This window comes from Sorex fumeus, unplaced genomic scaffold, assembly GCF_029834395.1.
Source record: "Sorex fumeus unplaced genomic scaffold, SorFum_2.1 ptg000058l, whole genome shotgun sequence".
Taxonomy (NCBI): domain Eukaryota; kingdom Metazoa; phylum Chordata; class Mammalia; order Eulipotyphla; family Soricidae; genus Sorex; species Sorex fumeus.
Window position 1 is genome coordinate 25,111,521 of NW_026606115.1, and position 25,414 is coordinate 25,136,934.

Here is a 25,414-nt window from a genome sequence, read left to right on the forward strand (position 1 = left end):
TTAACAAAACTAGTTGAGCTCAAAATCTTTACACTCAAGGATAAAGATGTTTCCGGGGAGGGGTACAAGTTGGGGGGGGAAGCCCCAAGAAAACTGATGCTGGGCCAGAGAGACAGGGTTAAGGCGCTTGCCTTGCACACTGTCAACCTTAGTTTTAGCCCCCAGCACCACAGATGCACCCCCCCCCCGCCCAAAGCACCACCAGGAGTGATCTCTGTGTACCACAGGGGTGTGACCGTCACCCCGAAAAGTTAAAAAAGAAAACAGAGGCAAGATAATCAAATCGACTGCTCCCAGGTGTTATCCACCCCAGAAACATCTGAACTTAGGATCCAGCCCACTCAAAACAGCTTCCAGTTCTGACCTTTGAGAATTGTGCTTGCAAATGGCTTTTTTTGCAGCCACACACAAAATTTCCCCACTTGCAAAATGCTGAGCCAAATCCATAGGTACACAACTTGCTCCAGGTTATGAGAAGGCTACAGGTCAGGAGAATTCCTATTTCTCTATTTCAACACTTCAATGTCCGTGACTCAAAGGGAAGGGTAACCAGTCACAAGCAGAACATAAATTCTTAAGACAACTTGTTGAATCCTTACCTGTAGAATACTTTCCTTCCATCACATTGAAAGGCTGAACCCTCAGACCAAAGGTATTTATCTGAAATGTTCCAGATATGGGAACAGTCTGCTCTTGGTTGCACATATAGGAACTTCCCAAGGGCGCATCCCAGTAGCTAAGATTGTTATTCGCCATGCTAAAAACTGCAACAAGAAGAGAAAACCTGTTAGTTGGCTTCTTAGAGCAACATCAAAGGCAGACAGTGCTTAAGGATTCTCACAGGGAATCGTGGGAACCTGGGGTACAGGAGCCACCAACAGAAGGCAAGTGGTTCCCTACCTTTCCACAGATGTTCTACAACCGACCAATCCATTGTGGCCCTAACCATTATCATCACACTTAAAAACACAGAGTAGCCCTGAACACTTTTTTCCAAAAACAAAATCAAATTCTGTTACTGATTTTTCAAAGTTGTGTGGTCAGGGGCAATTTTCACACAGACTCTTCTATGGCATTAAAAGAAAGTGCCATTTAGGGGCTGGAGCAATAGCACAGCGGGTAGGGAGTTTGCCTTGCACGCGGCCGACCTGGGTTCGATTCCCAGCATCCCATATGGTCCCCTGAGCATTGCCAGGAGTAACTTCTGAGTGCAAAGCCAGGAGTAACCCCTGACCATAGCCGGGTGTGACCCAAAAAGCAAAAAAAAAAGAAAGAAAGAAAGAAAGAAAGAAAGAAAGAAAGAAAGAAAGGTGCCATTTAAGTAATTATGGTTTCTTTTCCTTGTATGAAACCCAGACTCTCCACCATCACCCACCCCCAACCCTCACCCCACTGGCACTTTGCTTACCAGAGCCATTAGCCAGATTCATGCTGATATTCACTTCCTTCAGATAGAATCGGTTTTTGTTTTTCTGTTTTTGAGAGAGAGCATCAAGTTAATCAACATATTACAAGTGTCAGTGGGTAAGGGTACAGTTAATATCTTGATATCAACAGAAGACAAGCAATCTAATCCTGTCACCCAGGAGATAAAAATCAAGGGATTAGGTCCTGTCCTTAGGATCCACTGTAGTGAGGTAAACAGAAAAAGCTTTTCCCTTTGCTCTGCTTTTTGGATTAGAAGACCCCCCCCAAATAACACATTCCCTTCCTGTTTGGAGAGGATCATGGGAGGGTTCAACCACACCCTGAGGTGCTGGGGGAGGGGGTTTAGGGACCATGTGGTGACAAGGATCGAAATAGGCTGGGCCTCACGGGAGTAACACCTTAATTCCTGTATTATTTCTTGGCCTCTCTTTCCCTCCCTCTTTCCTCCTGTCACCACTCATGGATCCTGACCAAGTCTTAGAAACTGAACTTGCTACCCTGCTTTTTACCCTCTAGACTTCCTCTCACAACTACTGTCTTTCTGAAACCCTCATCCATCGGGTCATTTACATCAGTGTTTCTCAAACAGGAGTTAGAGGGACCCAGAATGCTTCAAGGTGGCCACAGGTAAAAAAAAAATCACATAAATGGGGAAACCCCAGGATGAGACTAGAGGGTCAACTGATAGGATGGGGTGAGGAAGAAGCCATAAGAAGGAACCAACAAACAAAAAAAAGTTTTAAAAATTTTTTAAAAAAAGAAGGAAACAAGGTTAGGGCGAGAGCAACAGTAAAGCGGGTAGGATGTTTGCTTTGCATGTGGCCGACCAGGTTCAGTCCCCAGCATCCCACATGGTCTTCTGAGGACCACCAGGAGTAATTCCTGAGCACAGAGCACGTGCCTATTGTACTAATACTTCGGCCCTTGATTTAGATTCTTTCAGCACTTAGTATGTGCAAGGTCATATACCTACAAGTTCCAGGGAGTTGGCAAAATGAATTAAACTTGGGGCTGAAGTGATAGGGCAACGGGAAAGGCACTTGTCACATAGACACATATACTCAGTTGGTCCATCTCTGGAACTCCATAGGGACCCCTGCCAAGCCCTGGCTGGAATGATTCCTGAGCACAGAGCTAGAATAAGCCCTGAGGCACAGCTGGGTGTGGCCTAAAGTATCCCCTCCTCAAAAAAGCAGGTTGAAAAATGAACCAGACTTGTCGTCTGGCCTCACTTTACTAGTAGCAGCCGGCCAGGGAGATTAAGATATTAAGTTAGGACTGGAGAGATATCACAGCGGGTAGGGCGTTTGCCTTGCACGCGGCCAACCCGGGTTCGATTCCCAGCATCCCATATGGTCCCCTGAGCACTGCCAGGAGTAACTCCTGAATGCAGAGCCAGGAGTAACCCCTCTGCATCACTGGGTGTGACCCAAAAAGCAAAAAAAAAAAAAAAAGATATTAATTCCCCTCAATACTCATAGTACAGGGGAGCTAAGCTATGAAAACTAAAGGAGAGAAATTATTTCTGGCTAGGAAAGGAACAAAACAAACTACAAGCTTAGAAATGGGCCATTTATGGGGCCGGAGCGATAGCACAGCAGACAGGGCATTTGCCTTGCACACGGCCAACCCGAGTTCGATTCCCAGCATCCCATATGGTTCTCCGAGCACCGCCTGGAGTAATTCCTGAGTGCATGCGCCAGGAGTAAGCCCTGTGCATAGCCAGGTGTGACCCAAAAAGGAAAAAAGAGAAATGGGCCATTTGTTTATCTGGGGGAGTTTACAAATGGCAGTGCTCGGAGGCTACTCCTGGCTCTTTGCTCAGGGATGAGTGCTGAGCATGAGCTCAGCCCTGATGGGTCTTGGGGGAACCATGTGATACCTGGAATCAAACCAGAATTGGCTATATGCACCTTAACCCCTGAACTACATCTTTAGTCCTTGAATGCTATTTGTAAAACTTCACACCAGGGGCTGGGGAGATGGCTCAAAGGGCTGGACTACATTCTTTGCACAAAACAGGCCAGAGATCAATCCCCAGCAGTGTTTGATCCCTCTGGCACTTCTTAGAGGGGGGACACACCCCCTTCCAACCAGCCAAGCCAGCATCAAGATGGGAGTAGATGGTGAGCACTACCAGGTGTGGCCCTGGAACAAATATTTTTTGAAAGCAGAACTGTTTAGTCACTTACAGAGATCAAGATGTTACACTTATCATTAAGTGGAGTTGCAAAATCAAATACACACACACACACACACGCAGGTGTGTGGATACGTGAGGCATCAAGGTACCATGCTTACAATTCAGTAGTACTGAAAAAGTAAAATATTTCCACACAGACACATGCACACTCTCAGATATGTTTCTAAAACAAAGCCTCTAACTTTAGAACAATCTGTTACTCACCACAGCAAAGACAAAGTCAAGAAATTTAATGCTGCTGCTGTTCAGTCTCAGTAGAGCAGTCTGAGGTTGGCAGCTCCCAGATGGCTCCGTTACATTGGGGTTCACATTAATAAGCACAGGACCCTTCAGGGGAACACGTGGAGAGGAACACATTAGCCGAAAATTGGAGCAAAACTCAAGTTGCTAGGACAACTCATGGCAGCAGAGAATGGAAGCATCCTGTTGTCTACACACTCGAGTTTATGGGCTCTTACTTCCAAAAGAAAGGCTCTGAACTAGGACTCAGACAACGTAAACATGGAAAGAAAATCAAGAGGGGAAAGCTTCCTCAGTTATGAGTCAAATGAAAGCGCAATTGCGGGGGAGTGTTTGGACCACACCCAATTGTGCTCAGAGCTTATTCCTGACTTTGTGTTCAGGGATCACTCTTGGGACTGTTCTCAAAGATCACTCCAGCAGAGGTGGTACTGGGGATCAAAACTGGGCAGGTTGAGACAGACAGACAGAAACACACAGCCACAGAGACACACACACAAGCTTAGTGCCTTATCTACTGTACTATCTCTGAGACAGACAGACACACACACACACAAGCCCAGTGCCATATCTACTGTACTACGTCTCTCGGACAGACACACACACACACTTAAAAAGAAATGAAGCCCAAGAGCTATCTGCCTGGCCTGTTGAAGTCACAAGACTGTGTGGCAGGGAGATTTGCCGGTTGGCACGCCCTCTGGAGTCTCTGTGGAGCATTACAACCAGAATGCCCTTGCGTTCCTCTGCTTACAAACAAGGAACAGCTGCAATGTTCCCAGGGCAGGAACCGTCAGAGTTGCAGATAAAAATATGAAGGCGTTCTATTTTAAACTGACGAAAATAAGGACCAGCTGTTTGAACTCTGGGCTACTGATGGCAAAGCGAACTGAAACCCCGAGGAGTCCTTTTAAAAAACATTTCTGAAATTACACTGTCGTGCCAGACTACTAGCTTTGCAATATTCTCTAGTCTCTCGGGAGTACAGCCTCATGTGTCTGCGTCTAAATCTGTTCAGTGTCATCCCCACCACCATCCGAAGACACCTTTAAACTGCTGTTTCTTGCTGCCCAAGGCAACACCACTTGGACAGTGACATTCCGCAAAGGACTCAAAGCTCTGCAAGTCAATAATCAGTCTCCATTTACCAAAGGAAAGATTCACGCAGCCCAGGACAGGGGTCATGGAATGCAGCTGGACCCAGTTTAGTTCCCTTGGCACCTCCAGGAATAACCCCTGAGCACCACAAGTGTGCCCCCAAGCCCCCCACCACATACACCAAAAGACAATTAAAAACATAAAACGGGACGGTTCCTGTGCTGCTACTTACTCTTGGGCAGCAAGCTGGCCCACCATATTGGAAGAACAGAGAGAAAAGAATGGCGCCATCAATACCTTATCAAGAGTGATGTTCAGCTGCAACCCCATCGTAGCCATAAGGCAGGTGTCATTGCCATTAACCACCTTATAGTTTCCCACCTCTGGATTTTCCTTGGGGGTGGGGGTGGGGGTGGGGGTGGTAGGCGCAGGCGGGGTGGTGGTAGAGACGATGGGCACCACTGTGGTGGCGGTCTTATCTTTAGCACACAGAAACTCTAGAACAAACAAAAAGGACAAATCAATGGCAGTGGATTTATTGTGGGTCAGGAAGACAGCTCAATGAGCTCTGCATGCGCTCTGCATGCCCAAGGCCTGGGTACCACTCCCAGAGCTCCATGGTCCCCCACTCAGCAATGCCGGGTATTTGCCACTCCCCCAACCCCTGCAGAGAAAGCAGACTGATTTTTAATTTGCAAGGACCAAGGCTAGCAAATCATTTCTCATAACGGAAGACCAAAAGGATCTTATGAGGAGGGACAGAGCATTGGTGGCCTTTTTGCACCTAAATAGGGCTGCAGATTTCAAACTGCTCCTTCAGACACAGGCAAGCTCTAGGTCAAAGCCGGCAGACAAATACTTGTAGCTACTCGCTATGGCTAACAGGTTCTTTAAGGAGGGACCATATGCAGCTTGATTCCCAGTACACCCAGCACTGCATGGTTCCCCCAGCACCCTCAGGAGCAATCACAAGCACAGAGTAGGGCACTTCTGGGTATGGGCCCCCCAAATCAGAACACAGTAAAAAAAAAAAGAAAGTATTTTGACCTTATTCGGACTGGTCCCTTCCTTCTTTCCCACATATAATCACTCTAAGGAAAGAATGCTGTTTAACAGAAATTATTTGTTTTTTGTCCCATCTAGCAGTCATTTCAAGTATATATTTTAAAATTTATTTTTATTAAAGAACTGTGATTTACTGATGGTTGAGTGTTAGACATATAGTATTTCAACACCAGACCCACCACCAGTGTTCCCATATTCCCTCCCCACGCCTAACCCCTGTCCCATCCCTGTCAACTTGACGGGCACATTATAAAGTTTCAGTGGTTTACTGGAGATTATCAAAGGATTTAAACACAAAGGAGCCTTTCAAGCGCTATGCAGAGCATAGGAATTTCAATCCCTTCTTCAGAAAGACTGGGGTTTTTCCAGAACTGGTGAGTAAGAAATTATTTCATCTCCAAAAGTCATCTAACAGTTACAAAATTCTTTAACACAATTCGAGGTAAGAACACAGCAAGCTCATTTCTAAGCTTTTCTCTTGGCTCCTTTGAAAAGCTAAGGAGATGAACAAAGGTGAGGTTTTATCAGCTGCCAACATTACAGGTTGAGCACTTGAGAACACCAACCAAAAACTTCAAATCCCAAGTTCCACAAGAATCGCCATTATGCATAAAATGCTATAGTTCAATTAGTACATGATGTTAAGCTTAAACCTTCACCTAAAAAGGCTTTCAGGAAACAAAGACGATCATAAGCTGCCAGGGTAGACACTAATGTGGAGTCAAGTATAGGAAATAGACAGGAGAAGTACTCACCTTCTGTGCTCACTGTGCCATTTGGGACAAAAGCTTGTACATGCACATCCCAAAAGGTTTGGGTAACATTTTCTTTTTCCATAACTATTAAACTGTTGCATCTAAAGATGTCATTCAGTGGAATCCTGGATGTCCTGGGGTTAAACTGAACGGTCAGCATTCCTAGAAGAATCAGATTAACAAGTGTTTTTCGAGAAGGTCAGAGAAAACTGATGATTACATTTGTAGAGACTTCCTTTTGCTCTCCGCCTCCACCCCTTCCCACCCTGCCCTTTCCTGAAGTTGACAACACAGCATGGCACATTGGGGACATGATACAACAACTGTAGAGGACGTCAAAGGAAAACAAAGGTCAGAGGCCAGGAAGGAAAGACAGGCTACTGGAGATTAGACTTTGAAAGCATCTTCTCCAATCTCAAGTCAAGTTGGGTTCATGTTAACAGCCACGATGATGAACTCGTTTCTTCCTTCCACGGAGCTAACACCACTGCTATCAGAGTCATGGGTGCCAGGGGCCACTCCCAGAGAGCTTAGCATGACTAGCCTAATGGTTTAGTGCTCAAGTAAGATGGCACCCAGTGGACACCAGGGCCACACCTGGGCATGATGCAGGGGGTGGGGTAGGAGTGGTGGGAGAGAGCCTGTGATAATGGAGATCCAACCCAGAGCTTCGATTATGCCAGGTGCAGGCTCTGATCACCACTTGGACATTGGACATTGCCGAGGGTTTTGTAAGCTGAAAATAAACATACCTATCACTAATTTTAAGGAAGATATCAAAACTGGAGCAGAGAAAGGTGGAACAGACAGTGCTTAAGGACAACCATTTAAAAAGCAACAGAGCGCGATGAGAGTAGACTACAGACCGAACATGATTGCCACTCAATGTCTCTTTTGCAAACCACAGCACTCAAAAGGAGAGATAACAAAAGGGAATGCCCTGCCATGGAGGTGGAGCGGGGTTGGGGGTGGGGAAATGGGAGGGCTACTGGGTTCATTGGTGGTGGAAAATGGGCACTGGTGGAGGGATGGGTACTCAATCACTGTATAACTGAAACCCAAGCACAAAAATTGTAAGTCTACAACTGTACCTCATGGTGTTTCACTAATAAAACTTAAAAAAATAAAATAAAACAGCTAAACCATAAAAATAGATGTCACTAAACCTCTCTATTAATTTTGTGTCCTTATTTACAGGTCTAGTATAAAAATGTCTCAGAATAGTAAAAATTGAATAGCATATATAACACTCAGATGCTGTCTTTTGTGATTAGACATTTCAATCACTCAAATACTGAGTGAATAAATAAATGATTACCTGAAGAAAAATTTAAAAAAACAAACAAAATAAAAAGCAACAGAACCTTGGCACTGGAGTGATAGTACAGGGGGTAGGGCATTTGCCTTGCACGTGGCCAACCCGAGTTCGATTCCCAGCATCCCATATGGTGCCCCGAGCACCACCAGGAGTAATTCCTGAGTGCAGAGCCAGGAGTAACCCCTGTGCATGGCTGGGTGTGACCCAAAAAGCAAAAAAAAATAAACAAAAAAATTAAAAAATAAAAAGCAACTAACTTGAAGTCAAAGGATCTGGCTAAAGTATAAAAGGTAGGAGGGATTCAATGAAGATGGTGAGGGGTGGCAGGCAAACAGGTGACAGACAGGACTGAAAACTCCTGTCTAAAGAAGAACTCTGCAACTAGATAAGGGCCAGTGGGTCAGATATACATCAAGAAGTTTATAGTAAATCCTTAGGTTTGTGTTCTAGCTCCTTCTCCCAAATAATAACTAAAAGTGAGCTCTCCAAATCTCCTCTTGCCTGGAATTTTATTTTTACTTATTTTCAGTTTTGGGGCATCATCTGGCTGTGCTCAGGGATCACTTCTGGCAGTGCTATGTAGTGCAGGAGGTATTAACTCGGGTCAGCTCATGGAAGGTAAGCACCCTGCCCACTGTACTATCTCTTCAGCACCCCCCGCCAATTTTAAAACTATTTCATTCCGGGGTCACAGAGATATGCAGAGGTTCAGCTGCTTGCCTTGCATGCAGCCAACCCAGGTTCTATTCCAGGCAGCAAATCTGGGACCCCACCCAGTGCACCACCCATGAGGAATCCCTGAGAATTGCTGGGTGTGGCCAAACATTTTTAAATTCCATTTCAGGAATTTTTCAGAAACTTAAAAGAAATCCAGTGGCAGAAGACTTGCCTAGCATGTGTGAGGCCCTGGGTTGTTTCTATTACTTTAGGAGGACTATGAGAGTTACACCCAGAGGTGCTCAGGGCTTACTCCTGACTCTGCACTCAGGAATTATCCTGGCTTGGGGGACCATATGGGATGCCGGAGATCGAACCCAGGTCTGCACTTACAAGACCTTACCTGCTACACTATTACTCTGACCCCAGTCTTGGTTGTTTCAAGGCCAGCACTGGCTAAGAAAAGAAATCCAAATAGAATGTGAAAGGAACAAATTACAGCCATCCTACACAGAAGTTTTATTATTATAGGCCGATCATGAAACTTCCAAAGGCTATGATCACATTTATCCATTTAAAGGGCTTCATTTCTTTTGGAGAAGCAGCGAGGAAGAAAAATAACCCAGGTCCTTTTAATGCAGGCAGCACTTCTTCTGTACCTCTCTGAAGGAACCATTTATTTGCTGTCTTGGCATCCCCCCTAATGGTCAAATGAGAACTTGAACATTTTTCTCCCCAATTCTTTATTTTACTTTGCTCTGGGCTGGAGCAATAGCACAGCAGGTCGGGCATTTTCCTTGCACGCAGCCGACCTGGGTTCGATTCCTCCACCCCTCTCAGAGAGCCTGGCAAGCTACGGAAGAGTATCTCGCCCACGCGGCAGAGCCTGGCAAGCTCCCCGTGGCATATTTGATATGCCAAAAACAGTAACAAGTCTCACAATGGAGACGTTCCTGGTGCCTGCTCTAGCAAATCGATTAACAATGGGATGACAGTGACAGTGATTTTATTTTGCTTTATTTCAGATGGGCAGAAGGCTTATTTCTAGCACTGTGCTCAGGGGACTTTATGCAGGGGATCAAACCCAGGCTGGCTGCAAGCAAGGCAAGCACCCTGCCCACTGTAGTATCTCTCTGGCCCGTCCTGACAAATGATGTTTCTCACTGATAAGTGTCAGTGAGCAGATGTATGAATTGGCTTCATACCAGTAATAGCAAGAAAAAAACAAGTTGTAGGACACTGCAGAGACACCTCAATGGGCTGGAGTGCAGGATCTGCATTCAGGAGTTCCAGGGTACCCATGGTCCCCCAGCACCATCAAGACTGACCAAAAACAAGAACCTATTTCTACAACCTCTAAACCGCTACATTCTAGACAATATTGGAACTCAACCATGACTCTTTATGTATGTATGCATGTGCATGTGTATATATGTATATGTGTATATACTTGTATGTATGTGTATATGTATATGATGTGTGTACAGACGTACACATATACTTATAGTTTAGTGGAGTAGAAGTTTCATTTACAGAAATTCACTGAGAGACAGAGAGAAAGAGACAGAGAGACATGTTCAACAAAGAACACAGGCTTCTCCAGAGGGGAAAAAGCCCACGATTTTTAAAAACTGCACTATTAATGAACATATACCTATTAATCAAATATAAACAACATCAACAGAAAAGCTATACCCCAAATTCCTAACAGCAGCTGCCTCTCAGGAGATCGGGAAAAAGATGCCAAATAGAACAGCACGTAAGGCACTTGCCTGCACACATCTGATCAGGCTCAAATCTTGGTACCCTCATACAGTCCCCCAAGCATGGCAAGAGTGAACTGAGTGCAGAACCAGGTGTAAGCCCTGAGCACAGCTGGTTGTGACCCAAAACCAAACCAAAACAAAGAAAAGGCTTGGGGGAGTAATTACAAAAGGAATCCCCGAAAGTATCATCAAGGCTATGTCAGGTTTTACTTCTGGGTCCCTCGCATACTAGAGGAGGTATGTATGTATGTATCAAACTTCTGCTTTTCTCCTGCTAATCTGTCTTTGACAATGGAGGGGACAGGGGTAGTCTCAGGAAATTTAGAAGGCTAGAGGGGATACTGAAGATTGTACAGTGAGTGGGCAGGGCACTTTCCTTGCATGTGGCCTACCCGGGTTCAATTCCCGGCACCTCTTATGGTCCCTAGAGTCCCACCAGGAGTGATCCTTGAGCAGAGTAAGCTCTGAGCACCTTTTGGTGTGTCCCTCCACCCAAACAAAACAAAAAAGAAGGGGCCGAAGTAATAGTGTGATGGGTAAGGCATGTGCCTTGAACATGGTCATCCTGGGTTTGATCCTCAGCACCCCATATGGCCCTCTGTGCTTGCCAGGAGTGATCTGTGAGTTTAAAGCCAGGAGTAAGCCCTAAGTACCGCTGGGTGTGGCCCCAAAACCAAATGAAAAAAAGCTAGAGGGAGAAAGATTATTCCTCCCCAACAGTGTAATGTGTGAGGCAATTTTATTAGTCTTTGTACTTTTCTAAATGTTTCCCTTTATCTTAATTATTTTATTTTTATATAAGGGCCACACCCAACGGTGTTTTGGGGAGCTAGGATGACTCTGGGCCATGCTCATCCATCCACCTGGGTTTACTAAGGTCATATTCAGTAGTGCTGGGGCTCACAGTCAGGGCCTCACACAAGCTAGAGATGAGTTTTCTCATCTCCCCAGCCTACTTTCTTGTGAGTTTTTTTGCTTCTTCCTGTGTTTTCATCAAGCAAAAAATATTTTAAATAACAACTTTACTTTATTAGAAACCTGAAAAAAAAAACCCAGTAATTTCAAAAATAATCCATGGTCATTTAGGGAGTGTTTTGTTTTTTGTTTTTTGTTTTATGTTTTTTTTTTTTTTTAGTTTTGGGGCCACACCTGACAATGCTCAGGGGTTACTCTTGGCTCTCACTCAAGAATCACTCTGGAAGTTCTCAGGGATGCCAGGGATTGAACCCAGGTCAGCTGTGTACAAAGCCTTACCTGCTGTCCTATAGCTCTGGCTCTCTAGGGGGCCATTTAAACTACAATGAAGGTCTGGGAAATGTGGCTCAGAGGTAGGGCCTTATCTACAAGAGTTACCCTCTGCCCCACAACACTTTGATTCATCCTTGGTACCATAAACCCCCCCACCTCGTGACAAAAACCGAGCATGGGACTCCTCAACACAGTACACAGCCTCAGGTCACCACAACAATGACAGCAGTCCATTGCAACAGCAGCAGCAACAACAAAAGGGAAGCGCAAGAGAAAAAAGCAAATAAAGCTCTCTCCATTCTTGGAGAAGCCCTCATTCTCTCTTGATCGTGCTACTCTGACTCTCTTACTCTCCAATCTCCCACTTATCTCATCCTGCTTCTCTCAAAAAAAAAACTCCAAATAAAATGTTTACTTCCCCAAAAAAGCAAATAAAACCAGATAGGAAAGCAGGTAAAATGCTTGCCTTGCCACGGCTGACCCAAGACCTGCCAGGAGTGATCCCTGAGCACAGAGCTGGGAATAACCATTGAGCACAGCTGGCTGTAGCCCAGAAACACAGAAAAAGGGGTGTGAGGGCTGAGGGATATGTGAAAATATTAAGAGTGCACCCGTTTCCCTATTCAGATATGTTGGACTAAATCAACCCCATCTTGGGGGCTGGAGCGATAGCACAGCAGGTAGGGCGTTTGCCTTGCACGCGGCTGACCCGGGTTCAATTCCCAGGATCCCATATTGTTCCCCCAGCACTGCCAGGAGTAATTCCCGAGTGCATAAGCCTGGAGTAACCCCTGTGCATTGCCAGGTGTGACACCAAAAGGAAAAAAAAAATCAACCCCATCTCATGGGCCAAGGAGATGGTTCCCATGGCAAGAGTATACATGGGAGGGCCAGGTTTGATCCCCAGCACCACTGGGAGCAAGCCCTGAGTGTTTAAGCCCTCAGGTGGACCCCAACAAAAAATAAGTAAATTTCACCTCCTTTGACTGCTCACCTCTTAACCCAGGCACTCATGACACCCTCCCTTGATGCCTCTTAAGTTGGCATCTCTGCCTGCAACCTCCTCACTTCCAAATTGATGCTGTAGGAGTCTTTCAAATAGACTGAGGTCAGAGCAACAGTACAGTCGGAGAGATGGGACAGCCTACCTTGTACGCAGCTCACCTGGGTTAAATCTCTGGCATCATATATGATCTCCCAGGGGCTGGAGTGATAGCACAAAGGGTAGGGTGTTTGCCTTGCACACGGCCAGCCTGGTTTCGATCTCCAGCATCCCATATGGTCCCCCAAACACTGCCAGGAGTAATTCCTGAGTGCATTAGCCAAGAGTAACCCCTGTGCACCGCCAGGTGTGACCCAAAAAGCAAAATTTAAAAATACACACACACATATGGTCTCCCAAAGCACAGCCCCAAGTGAAACCTGAGACAGAGTCAGGAGTAAGCCCTGAGCCCTTCTGGTTTGTAGCCCCCTCAAAAAGACTGTGTTTTCTGTTACCTCATTCTCTGGCTCAAAAACCTAAAATGGTTCCCCAGTGCCTACTCATCCAGCTAAATGTCTTTCCTTGGCTTGCAAAGTCCCCCTATATAGAAGACCTATTGCGCCCAGCCAACCTGTATTTCCTTGGGCTATACAGAGCCTGTTTTCATTCAGGCAGCTCTCCAATCAGTGCTGTGGCCTCTGCTTCCCCCTGCTGGATATAAACGTTCAAAATCCCCCTACTTCCTCAGTTTTGGCTCCAGCTCAATTTTAACTTGAGTCCCCAAAGCCAAGATTCCGTACCCTGCCAACACCCAGTGACCTCTCTTTTCTTTCCGTTCCATCTCAGGCCCACTGGGGAGATCTGCTGTTCCAAACCACAGACATCCGCAGGCAGGCTTAGAACCTCCCACACTACCCCCAAACCAAATTACTAACAAAACAAATTCCCAGTCTCAAGGGTTTTCTACTGCTCCATATAAGCTGGGACAGCAATTTAGCTTTAGCTTGCCATCCCGTCCATTCCTATACTGTGTGAGCCCAGGACCTCACACATGCAAGGGAAACGCTCTCCTGCTGAGATCCCCCATCAGTCCCCTTTTCTAACTAGTTTTCAAGCTCCTTGAAAGTGACGCCTGCATCTGATACCAGTTCTGAAAGAGCAATGTAAAGCAAAGGCAATGTGTGTGTGTGTGTGTGTGTGTGTGTGTGTGTATCCAACAACAAACCTGCTTTGGTTTAACCTCAAACTAAGAGATTTAAAAAAAAACTTGTGTTTTGTTTCTCCTTCAATTATAAATAGTGGCAACTCTATGTTTTGTATCTTCTATCACAACTGCTGTAAAGCAATGCTGCAAATAATGCTTGAATAAAAATGGCTAAGGCAGCAACAAAAGGAAAAATAACTTGCATTCAATTTCTTTTGTTTTTTTTTGGGGGGGGTCACTCCCGGCATTGTACAGGGGTTACTCCCGGCTCTGTACTCAGGTGGTGGTGCTCGGGGAGCCTTGTAGGATGCTGGGAATCAAACCTGGCTTGGCCGCGTACAAGGCAAACGCCCTACCCGCTGTGCTATTGCTTCAGCTCCCAATTTCCAACTTCAGTCTGCAATACTTTCCAAGTTTCACATGAGCTCCTTCACTTTCAAGTCTTTGAAGGCGGTACAAAGAGACAAGTACAAGGGGTCAAGAGTTTGACTTGCATACAGCTGACTCATATTTAATCCCCAGCACCCCATATGGTCCCTAGGGCACTGCCAGGAGTGATCCCTGATCTAAAGGCAGGAGTAAACCCTGAACACTGCCAGGTGTGGCCCCCAAATTTAAAAAATAACTTCTGAGGGGACAGAAAAATAACACAATGGGTAAGGCACATGCAACTGACCCAGGCTCACTCCTCAACACCTCAAATGGGCTCCTAAGCACCACCAGGAATGTTCCCTGAAGAGAAGCAGGAGTGATCCCTGAATTCTTCCACACTGTGGCCCCAAAACCAGAAAGCCATTTATCCCCCAGATCGCACCAGAATAAAATACTGTGAGAAATACTAAGCTACTACAAATATCATGTTGCCCCAATCTCAAATGGGGAGGAAAAAGAAAATATAATCCTAAAAAAATAGAAATCACATCTTACCTATACATATAAAATATTTTACTATGTATTTTCGGTTCTGGGAAGCTGCAAGAATAACCTAAGAGTGCCAAGGTGCCAGAACATGGGCAAGGGTTCTAAGGTGCTTGCCCTGCACACAGCTGACCCCTATTAGCTCCCTGGCACAGTATACAAACCTCAGAGCACTGCTGGGTGTCGCCTCAACCCCCCAATAAATAAAAACCAAATACTGGCCTAAGAGCAAGTTTCTTTTTTTTTTTTAGCTTTGTTGGGTCACACCCGGCAATCCACAGGGGTTACTCCTCGCTCACACACTCAGGAATTACTCCTGGTGGTGCTCGGGGGGCCATATGGGATGCTGGGAATCAAACCCGGGTTGGCCGCATGCAAGGCAAATGCCCTACCCGCTATGCTATTGCTCCAGCCCCCAAGAGCATGTTTCTTTGACCTGACATTGTCTCCAAAGAGCAGCAAACATTGACTTCTGTCATTTTACTATTAAGAATTCACTTTTCCATTAAAATATCATTTAAATGAAGAAAGATTTATAGGTAAAGCTTTTCTGCTGGTCATAAGTGCACGAACTCTGAGGAACAACAACTTTGCTTCAAACACTAGCTCATCCATTTTCTAATTCCTATGGCCTTCAGGAAAGCTACTGAATCTCATCCAGTCTCAACGTCCACTTTACCTATAAAACTAAGATACTATCTTTTTATCAGAGTTGCATTAAGGCCTGAATGAACGGCTCCTGGTACACAACTGATACAGTAAAAGCATCCATACAATGACAGAAAATTTTGTCACTGTGTCCAAAGACAATGCTGTCCCTGTGCATGGTTGGGGTAAAACTAATCAAAGGTCATGAAAATTCCATTCTAGTTTAGAAGACAGACCTGCTGAGGAATTTTTTTTTGTTATTTTTGTTCTTTGGGGTCATGGCCAGCAGTGCTCAAGAATTAGTCCTGGCTCTCTGCTCAGGGATAACTCCTCGTGGTATTCGAGAGACCCAGTATGGTTCCAGGGATCAAACACTGGTTAGTCGTGTGCACAACAATTTCTCTGGTCTGCAGAAAAGCTTTTTAATTATTATTTTTCATCCATAAGAGGAAAACACAATGGGGGTGGAGCGATAGTGCAGCAGGTAGGGTGTTTGCCTTGCACGCAACTGACCTGGATTTGATTCCCAGCACCCCACATGGTTCCCCGAGCACCGCCAGGAGTAATTCCTGAGTGCAGAGCCAGGAGTAACCCCTGTAACTGCTGAGTGTGACCCAACAATAAAAAAAGGGAGAACTTAACACAAATCCAATTATTTTCTTCTTTTTCTTTTGTTTTTTTTGGGCCATACCCAGTAGTGCTCAGTGCTTAATTCTTGCTTCTGTGCTCAAGGATCACTCCTGGTGGAGTTCAAGGGACCATATTTGGTGCTGCATGCAAGGCCAGCACCTGATCCAGTGTCCTTTCTATTTTCTATCTGAAATCAACAGCTCAATTTAGGAAATCTGAGGGAAAGAGAGAAAAAGAAAGCCCCAGAAAGCAAATGAAAAGAAGAAAGAATATACTCAGCAGGAGTGCATGTGACTCTAAAATGGAGAGCACCCCAAAACCAAGTCTGCCCATTACCTTTATCTTCAGCATCAGGAAACGTAGAGTTATCGGTTGTGTTGTACAAAAATGAGATGTTGTCAATGGAATAGGTTGACGTCGACAGGTCCTTTGTAAAATTTACCATCCAGATAAAACCAGATCCATAGTGCACCTCAATTCGGGAATGGATCTGGTCATCTCCATCTCCACAAGTGCTTCCGTCGTAGACTACAGACTGAAGGTCGGAAATGCTTACATTTCTCTAAAACAAAAAAAGACAATTTAGAGATCATGGGCACAAGGGCAGGAATGGCCCATAAGCGTCCAGGCACAAAGTACCACGGGGCGTCTATAATCAATGCTTCGCTACCCCCAACCGGCAAGCACCATTAATTTTACCTGGCCCACTATGAAAACTAAAATGAGTCCTAAACTTGTCAGACTCAGGGCAAGAGATGGTACAGAGGGTAGGGAACTTGCCTCACATGGGGCCAACCAAGGTGTGATTTTCAGCATCCCATACAAGCCCCTGAGCCCACCAGGGGTGAATCCTGCATGCGGAACCAAGAGTAACCCCCCTGAGCACCGTGGGTGTGGCCCAAAAACTAAAAACAAAACCAAAACTAGTCAAGATTGTTCAGCTACATACCATCCCCTGGATGAATTCGCTTAAGTCGAAAAGGAAAAGGAAAACTAGCTGGGGGGATGGGGGGTAGGAGGGATACTGGGATCAGTAGTGGTGGAGAATGGGCACTGGTGGAGGGATGGGTGTTCGATCATTGGATAACTGAAACCCAAGCACAAAAATTTGTAAGTCTACAACTGTACCTCATGGTGTTTCACTAATAAAAATTAAAAAAGAAAAAAAAAACTACTATTCTGGGACTGGAGCAATAGCACCGTAGGTAGGGCGTTTGCCTTGCAAGCGGCCGACCCAGATTTGATTTCCAGCATCCCATTTGGTCCCCCAAGCACTGCCAGGAGTAATTCCTGAGTGCATGAGCCAGGAGTAACCCCAGTGCATTGCCGGTGTGACCCAAAAAAAAAAAGAGACCTACTATTCTTCAGCTAATTTGTTGTTGTTTGGGGACCACATTGGCAGTATGCAGGGCTTACTCCTGGCTCTGTGCTCAGAGATCACTACAGGCAGTGTTCTGGGGAACATATGCAGTGCCAGGGATTGAACCTGGGTTAGCCGCAGGGAAACTAAGCACCTTACCTGCTTGTACTAACTCTCTAGCTGGTCTTCTGACTAAAAAACGGCCTGGACAGTACACAGGGTGTTTGCGTTGCACATGCCAACTGCAGTTCAATCCCTGGCATCCCATACGGTCTCCAAGACCCCCCAGGAGTGATGCCTGAGTGCAGAGCCAGGAATAAGCCCTGGTGTGGTCCCCCCACAAAAAGGAAAAACCTCTGAAAACCTAATGAGAATATTCATTCCAACACATTACTTCCCAGAGTATTTTTTAAACCGCACAAAACTTGTGCTAACATATAAAAGTATACTTAAACAAATGCCAATGGCAAAAAAGAATTCAATCCCTATTAAAAAATTCAAAAAAAATACTTACAAGACTTTTGCTTGTGGTCTCATATGTTACTGTAAAATTCATCTGCCATTTTGCGTAAAGGCACGTGCCTTCCGAATTAGTCTGATTAATTTCCAATGCGGAAGATGAGAAAGATCCTAGATTAATGAAAAAGAAAGATTTTTTTAAAATCGTACAAAACATATATGAAATAAAAGGAGGCCATGAGGAATAGCACTGGAGGGAGGTAAGGCGCTTGCCTTGCATTGGCAGACCCAAATTTAAATCCGTCACCACAGTCAATCCCCTGAACACCGCCAGGAGTAAAGGATGGAGTCATCCCAGAGCCCTGCAGGTATGGCCCTCCTAAAGAAAGAAGAGGGCAAACTATGCACTAACTGAAGTCCAAGCAGTTCTAAAATGAAGCAAAGTGATTTTTAATGTAGTATGGTACCTTGGTGACTATTTTCCTTTGTAGTTTTTAAGGTATCCTACTGATGCCGTTAGGCCCTTCCCCAAAGTTTACTCAATCTAGGATGCTTAGACAGGTGGGTGACATTTGCCTTTTGCCTCTTAATACTCATTCCCACATTTATCTATGCCTTATGCTAGTTCTCTTTGGGGCAACTGCTGTTTGCGTGATAGGACTTACGAGGTTTGGGGAGGGGGTTAGTTTATTTGGCTTTGTGTCCATCCAGTGGTGCTTGGAAATAGAACCTCGTCCTTCAGCATGCAAAGAGCTCCAGTCTGGTACTGGGGATCAAATCTGGGTCATTGCACAGTCAAGGTGAATGCCTTAATCCCTGTACTATCTTTCTGGTTCCAGAATTTGTGAGTATGTGTGCTTTGGTTTTTTTTGTTTGTTTATATTTTTGTTTGGGGGCTACACCCAGCTATGCTCAGAGAATACTCCTGCCTCTCGGCCCCTGGCAGATTCTGGGGGGGATCAGGATAGAATGTGGTGCCAGAGATAAAAACCAGGTCAGGCATGTTCAATGTGCAAGTGTACTGCAAGGCAAGTGTACGTGTATGTGTGTGTGTGTGTGTGTGTGTGTGTGTGTGTGTTTAAGGAAAATGAATAAGGAGTGGTTTAGAAAGGGTGTTAAATTCCTTCTCTCACACCAACAGGCCAAAGAGAGTTCAAAGGACTGGAGCACACTGTGCAAAGGTAGGTCCCCAGAGTTCAAGTCCTGGATAATGAACTGGTGGTCCTGGGGCAAAATCACTTTCCTACGTACTCACTAACTTTGCTACCTATAGCTCTTTCATTTCAGCAAAGAAGCCTTAAATAGAGACAGAAAAAAAAAATTAAAGACCTGGGCCTTTTCGGCTATACCTTGACTCAGGATATTCTCAGGTTTAATATAGGGACATGGGACATCACAAATTTACACGGCGGAAGCGCTTTATCCTATCATACCACAAAGGGTGGCACAGTACAGCCAGGAGGGCCCCCTGAGTGCAGAGCAGAGCAGTCCAAAGTCTCTCCCTGACACCAGCCAAAACACCGTCAGCAATTATTTCAGTGTGCACACCAGCAGTATAAATAATGGGCAACCCTCTATGTACTGTCCACATTGTCCCATGCCCTTCCCCGTAAACAGGAATGATTTCCTGTTAAGATACCAACCGGGTGTTTAATGCTACTGGAGCCTTGCAGCATCATCCACAAGTAGGGACACGCTAGGGACAACAGAGAACTGAGTCCCTAGAGGAATCCCCAGGGTGTGTGCACACCTCGTGCCTCGGCAACAGCTTGCAAATTATACACAAACCCTCATCATCCAGCTCAGCTCCGGCCTTGACAAGCTTGCATGTTACAGCCAAGCCTGAGGCGCTAAGAGATGTGGCCAAGGCTTTGAAAAGAACTTACACTGCCGATCACAAATGGGCTCTTAGTGATTTATTTCCTGATCATTCCCTTTGCTATTTCTTAAAGTTGGGTTGAAAGAGTAATATAAAGCAAATTTGTAATGTGCCTCTAAGAGGGGATAGTTTGGGGATGGGGGTTAACTGGGGACAATGGTGGAGGGAAGGTCACACTGGTGGAGTTGGAACACTAAATGCCTGAAACAACTGTATAATAAACAACTTAGTAAATCACAGTGTTTTAAATAAAAATAAAATTTAAAAAAAGACCTTGCCCTGCCTAGGGTTGGGGGCTATTCTTTCCCTCTGTGCAAGATGGAACAGGTCGGTGTGGCCAATGACCACGCTTCCCTGGAGGGATGCTGAGAAGGAAAGCTTGGACTTTTCTTAAATCACTGGAAAGGATGTCTGGAATCTAATCTGCTTTTATTTTATTTTTCCTTTTGGGGTCACACTCAGGGATGCACAGGGGTTACTCCTGGCTCTGCAGTCAGGAATCACTCCTGGGATGCTGGGAATCGAATCCTGGTCAATCCTGTGCAAGGCAAACACCATATCGGCTGTGCTATCATACCAGCTCCTAATCTGCTCTTTTGCTCTCTCCAGCCTGTTCCAACTCCCTAGATGCTTGGACTGTATTCTCCTTGTATGCAAAGCATTCAAAACCTATAGACACAACCAAGAAAAGTCCCATTCCAAACATCCCAGGGAAACAGAAAGAGAAGAGCATAAAATGGAGATATGGTGGGGGCATTGTAGAAGATGTGGCTCAGTAGACAAGTGATGGGCTTTGAATTTGAGAAATCTGGGGTCAATCCCAGGCACCATGACCAAAGGTTTTTTCAAAAAGGCACTACCGCGTACAGAGGGTTTAGGTTAGTCTTGCATGCAGTCAACCCGGGTTTCAAGCCCAAGCACTCCATAAGGTCCTCAGAGCTCCACCAGGAGTGATATCTCTGCACAAAGGCAGGAGTAAGCCCTGGGCACTGCCAGGTGTGGCCCCCGAACCAAGAAATTAAAACACTAGTACATTTACTATATGACGGTGCAGGACAGAATGTAGCTCTAGCTTACCACTTGGTTAAATTCACCAAATCCCACCAATCAGGTTAGCCTCAAAAGGACAACTGATACCAGCCCAAAGGCTCTAGCTTCTCTGCAGTCCCTTCCACTGCTCATCACACTGCTCCTGGGTCCTAGAGGAACATGTCTCTCCATGAAGGCATCTCCACCCCCAACAGCCAGGAGACTTTTCTTCAGTACCTCAAAAACAACAGTTCCTAAACTCAATTTCCTTCTTTTTCTTTCTCCAAATTGTCTCCCCTTCTCAGCCTCTCTTGCTCCAAAGCAAACTGCTGTCACAGGCAGACTCACAAATTGGATTGCAGTCCTTGTTCCCCCCCCACCTTCAAATTATCTTTTATTTTTGCTTTTTGGGTCACATCCAGCGATGCACAGGGGTTAGTTCTGGCTCTGCATTCAGGAATTACTCCTGGCGGTGCTCAGGGGACCATATGGGATGCTGGGAATCGAACCCCAACCCGGGTCAGCCGCGTGCAAAGCAAACGCCCTACCCGCTGTATTATTGCTCCAGCCCCTCAAATTCTCTCTTAAATCCACTTATCCTTTCTTTCAAGCTCCATTCACCCCCAGCCAGCCATCCTAAATTACTACAGCCGCCACCCAGCTGCCCCTGGAAATGTTGCCAGGTTAATGGTCCTTAAATACCTCTTCCTCCCAGGATACCTTCAGCTACAAAAACTTTCATTGGCTCCAAATTCCCTATTAAATTTACATTCCTCTGCCTCTGACTTTCAAAGGCATCCTTAATCATGTCCCACCCTATTCCTTCAACCTCCCTTGCACCATTTTCCCAGGATACACCCTTTTGATCTGGTTCAACTAGTTTTACGACCCAAATACCGTCCTCTATTCAATGTCTACCCCAGGCTCTTCTATTGTTCCAGAACCATTCTCAATCTACTTTTTCCAACTAAGCAAAAACTTGACTTCCAGAACCTCCCTCCCTCTTCTGGGCTGCTCCAAATCAAAACTTCTATGCATACTGAAGCCATGAAGACTAGGGACCGGAGTCATAGTACAGCCTGTACGGCATTTGTCTTACACGTGGGCAACACTGGTTCAATCCCTAGCGCCCTATACAGTCCGCAGAGCCTGCTAGGAGTGATTTCTGAGCACAGACCCCGAGGCAAACCCTGTGGTCCCCAAACAAACCTAGAAGTTTCTAGGGGTCACAGTGATAGGACAGCAGGTAAGGCATTTGCCTCACACATGGCTGATGGGAATTCCATCCTAGGCACAATAGGTCCCCAAGCCCCACCAGGAGTGATCCCTTAAGTGCAGAGCCAGGAATTGAGTCCTGAGCATCACCTGGTGTGACCCCACCCAAATTAAAAGAATGCAGAAAAATCCAAGTACTCCTAAAGTTCCAGTGAGCTCTCCCCACGCCCTTTCCAGTTATGATTCCCCTCCCCCAGGGGAGTGACCACTAGCCTGGACTTTCCAGTAAGTTTGGTCTGTTTCCAACGTGAGCTCAATTAAATTACTTGTTATGACTCTGTGTGACATATTTGTGTGTGTGTGTGTGTGTGTGTGTGTGTGGCTTAAGTGGACTATTTTTAATCCGCACCAAGTACTCCTGGATCCACAATGGGTGGATGTGTATGGGGTGGGGGGACCACACAGGAGAGGTGGCATCCATCTCCTGCATGCAAAGCAAGTGCTTTGGTCCTGGCATTATCTCCAGTCCCAATACACCACTAACATCTATGCACTGGTTAACAGGCATTAGATTAGCATTTGAAAAGTTTCTAGTTTTGGTTGGGCTGGAGCGATAGCTTAGCGTGTAGGGAGTTTGCCTTGCACTGACCGGCTGACCAGAGTTCGATTCCTCTGCCCCTCTAAGAGAGCCTGGCAAGCTACCGGTGACATATTTAATATGCCAAACACAGTAACAACAAGGTCTCACAATGGAGACATTACTGGGCCTGCTCAAGCAAATCAGTGAACAACGAGAAGACAGTTCTACAGTGCTAGTTTGGTTTCAGTACAAATGGACACAGTCATCTACATGTATGTGTATTTGTGGGAGACATATCTGAAAATAAAATGGAGGCCAAATGGCCCAAGTATTTGCCCAAGATTGTGACAATAAATATTTTCCAAATTTTTGACAATAATTTTTTTCCCAATTTTTGGGGGGAGATGGGCCAGACCTGGAGATGCTCGGGGTTTACTCCTGGCTCTGTGCTTAGGGGATCACTCCTAGTGGTTCTTAGGGGACCCTATGCAATGCCAGGAATCAAACCAAGGTCAGCTGCATGTAAGGAAAGCACCTTAACTCTGTACTATTTCTCCAGCGCTCTAATAAATTCTTTTCTATTTAAACTTGATCCCAGAAGAAAGAAAAAAATGATCCCATTTGGGGGCTGGAGAGATAATACAAAGTTGGGTTAAGGAGCTTGCCTTGAAACCAGGATTTAATCCTCAGCACTGCACATGCTCTCCTGCAACTCCACCACCCCTGCCCGCAACGCTCCAGCACAACTAGGAGTGTGATTCCAAAGCACAGCCAGGACTAGATCCTGAATTCCTGTGGTCCCAAGACAAGCCAACCAAAAAAGAGTGGTCCCATTTTATGCCTGCTGCTTGCGATTAACAGAACCTGGACTGACATACCCTACAATTTTCAGTGGCAATTTTCTGCAGAGAATGTTCTTGGACTCGGAAATCAAAGAGAAGCCAGACAGACCTTCCATCCACCTTTAAAATGGCTGTGTTCTTAAACAACAAAATTTCAAAGGCAACATAATTGGAGGACTGATGCACACAAGAGTTGGAGAGGAAGGGTATGAGAGGGAGGGGTATTGGGATTCTTGGATGAGGGAGGTGAAGGGCGCGGTATTGAACTTATGTGCACGGGAAGCCATTCTAACAGTAATATAAATGATTAAATGTATTTTTTTAAAGTTCTGGACTAGGCAGGTCCTATCCCCACATTTCCTCATACCATCTACCATCCTCAGTTACTCCATTATTCCATGCCTATAAATCCTGTCTTCTGGGGTCAGTGATAGTACAGAGGGTAGGGTGTTTGTTCAAGCACCACCAGGAGGGATTCCTGAGAGCAGAGCCAGGAATAAACACTGAGCACCATCAGTAGTGCCACTCCAAAAAATATAAAAACAAACAAAAATAAACAAATAAATATTGTATTCCCTCTCATCCTCAACTCCCAAAAGAACAGCTGCCAAGGGTCACTTGGCAACAACTGATCTGCCATAATAAATGAATAGTACACAGTCAGTAATTTGTTAGTAATAGGAAAAAGATGCTCAGAAGCCTGTGGATAAGTAATCAATATGGAGAGATTCAAGATTCCCTTCTGATAATGTGTCTACCACTCATTTGAATTTCAATCTACTCCCTGACACCCTCGAAGCTTATCTGTGCTACTGCTCTGGCTGGGTCTTCTATATGGATGCCATTCATCATCATGAGTGCCACAGGGAAACCTCATATTCCTGGTAGTGCTGAACACATATTAGATTCTCAATAAACACCAATGATTGGGTTAGATCAAAGTGAAAAAGAAGAGCCTGCAATAAAGATGGAGGAAATCACACCACGTCCTCACTGTTCCAACCTAAAGTTCTTCTTGCTCAAGAAGCCAATGGACCAGCTTTCCCTGGGCACGCCCTTACTTCCTTCTGTGTTCTCCTTCATAAATGTGGATGTCGATTTCAAGCTAGGAATGATGTTTTTCCCCCTCTAAATTTAAGGCTGAAACATACCCACTTAAATCAAGTCTCCAGGGAGCTAATTCCATCTTATTGGTATGTAAATTTTAGAGTAGCCCAACAAGTTCTGCTTCAAAGGCTCTGTGGACAAAATACCACTGTATTTTGAAAAAATAGATCAAAGCGCTGAGCTCCTGCTTTGGTTTCATACACCTGCCTTCCCCACAACCCTCACCCCACCCCAGTATTGCCAGTACTCCCACCATGAACCCCTGACCGCTGAGCCTCACTGGGATGTACCCCCAAACAAAATAAAACACAGGTACAGAAATAAAATAGATTCTAGGTTATGCTATTACAGAGCTGAGAGTTGATGCTCCCAAGGAAAAGAAAAGGTCAGGCTTCAAAAATAAACTTTCCTAGTGGGGTCAGAGAGATAGCATAGTAGATAAGGCACTTACTTTGCATATGGCCGATATGGGTTCAATCCCAGATACTACCATGGATGGCCCTAAGAGCATCACAGGGTGTGACTGAGTGCAGAGCAAGAAGAAAGCCCTCAGCAACGCTGGGTCTGGCCCCAAAAACCTGAAACAACCCTCCACCGCCACCACCACCACCAAAAAAAAAATTAACTTACCAAATTCAACCTTCTCAATCTTATTTTCAAAGGTCATAAAAGGTCTGGGAGATATAGTGCAAAGGGCTCCTAAAACTTGTTATGCATGGGGGGAGGGGGGTTGGGTAGGATCCCAGGCACTGCAATGTTCCTCTAAGCAAGTGCTAGGAGTAA

The 25,414-nt window shown here is 45.4% G+C and overlaps 1 protein-coding gene across 3 annotated transcripts in view; it reads right to left on the reverse strand.

The window, feature by feature from the left end:
• LAMP2 (lysosomal associated membrane protein 2) overlaps positions 1-25,414 on the reverse strand; it is a 53,565-nt gene that overhangs the window by 19,582 nt on the left and 8,569 nt on the right. For all 3 annotated transcript variants that reach the window (XM_056125735.1, XM_056125734.1, XM_056125733.1), the window contains exons 2-8: positions 18,035-18,150; positions 16,497-16,722; positions 6,790-6,951; positions 5,267-5,466; positions 3,836-3,958; positions 1,409-1,472; positions 600-764 (exon numbers count right to left, since the gene is read on the reverse strand). In XM_056125735.1, the coding sequence (XP_055981710.1) occupies positions 600-764; positions 1,409-1,472; positions 3,836-3,958; positions 5,267-5,466; positions 6,790-6,951; positions 16,497-16,722; positions 18,035-18,150 (1,056 nt within the window). The remainder of the gene's footprint in view (positions 1-599; positions 765-1,408; positions 1,473-3,835; positions 3,959-5,266; positions 5,467-6,789; positions 6,952-16,496; positions 16,723-18,034; positions 18,151-25,414) is intronic.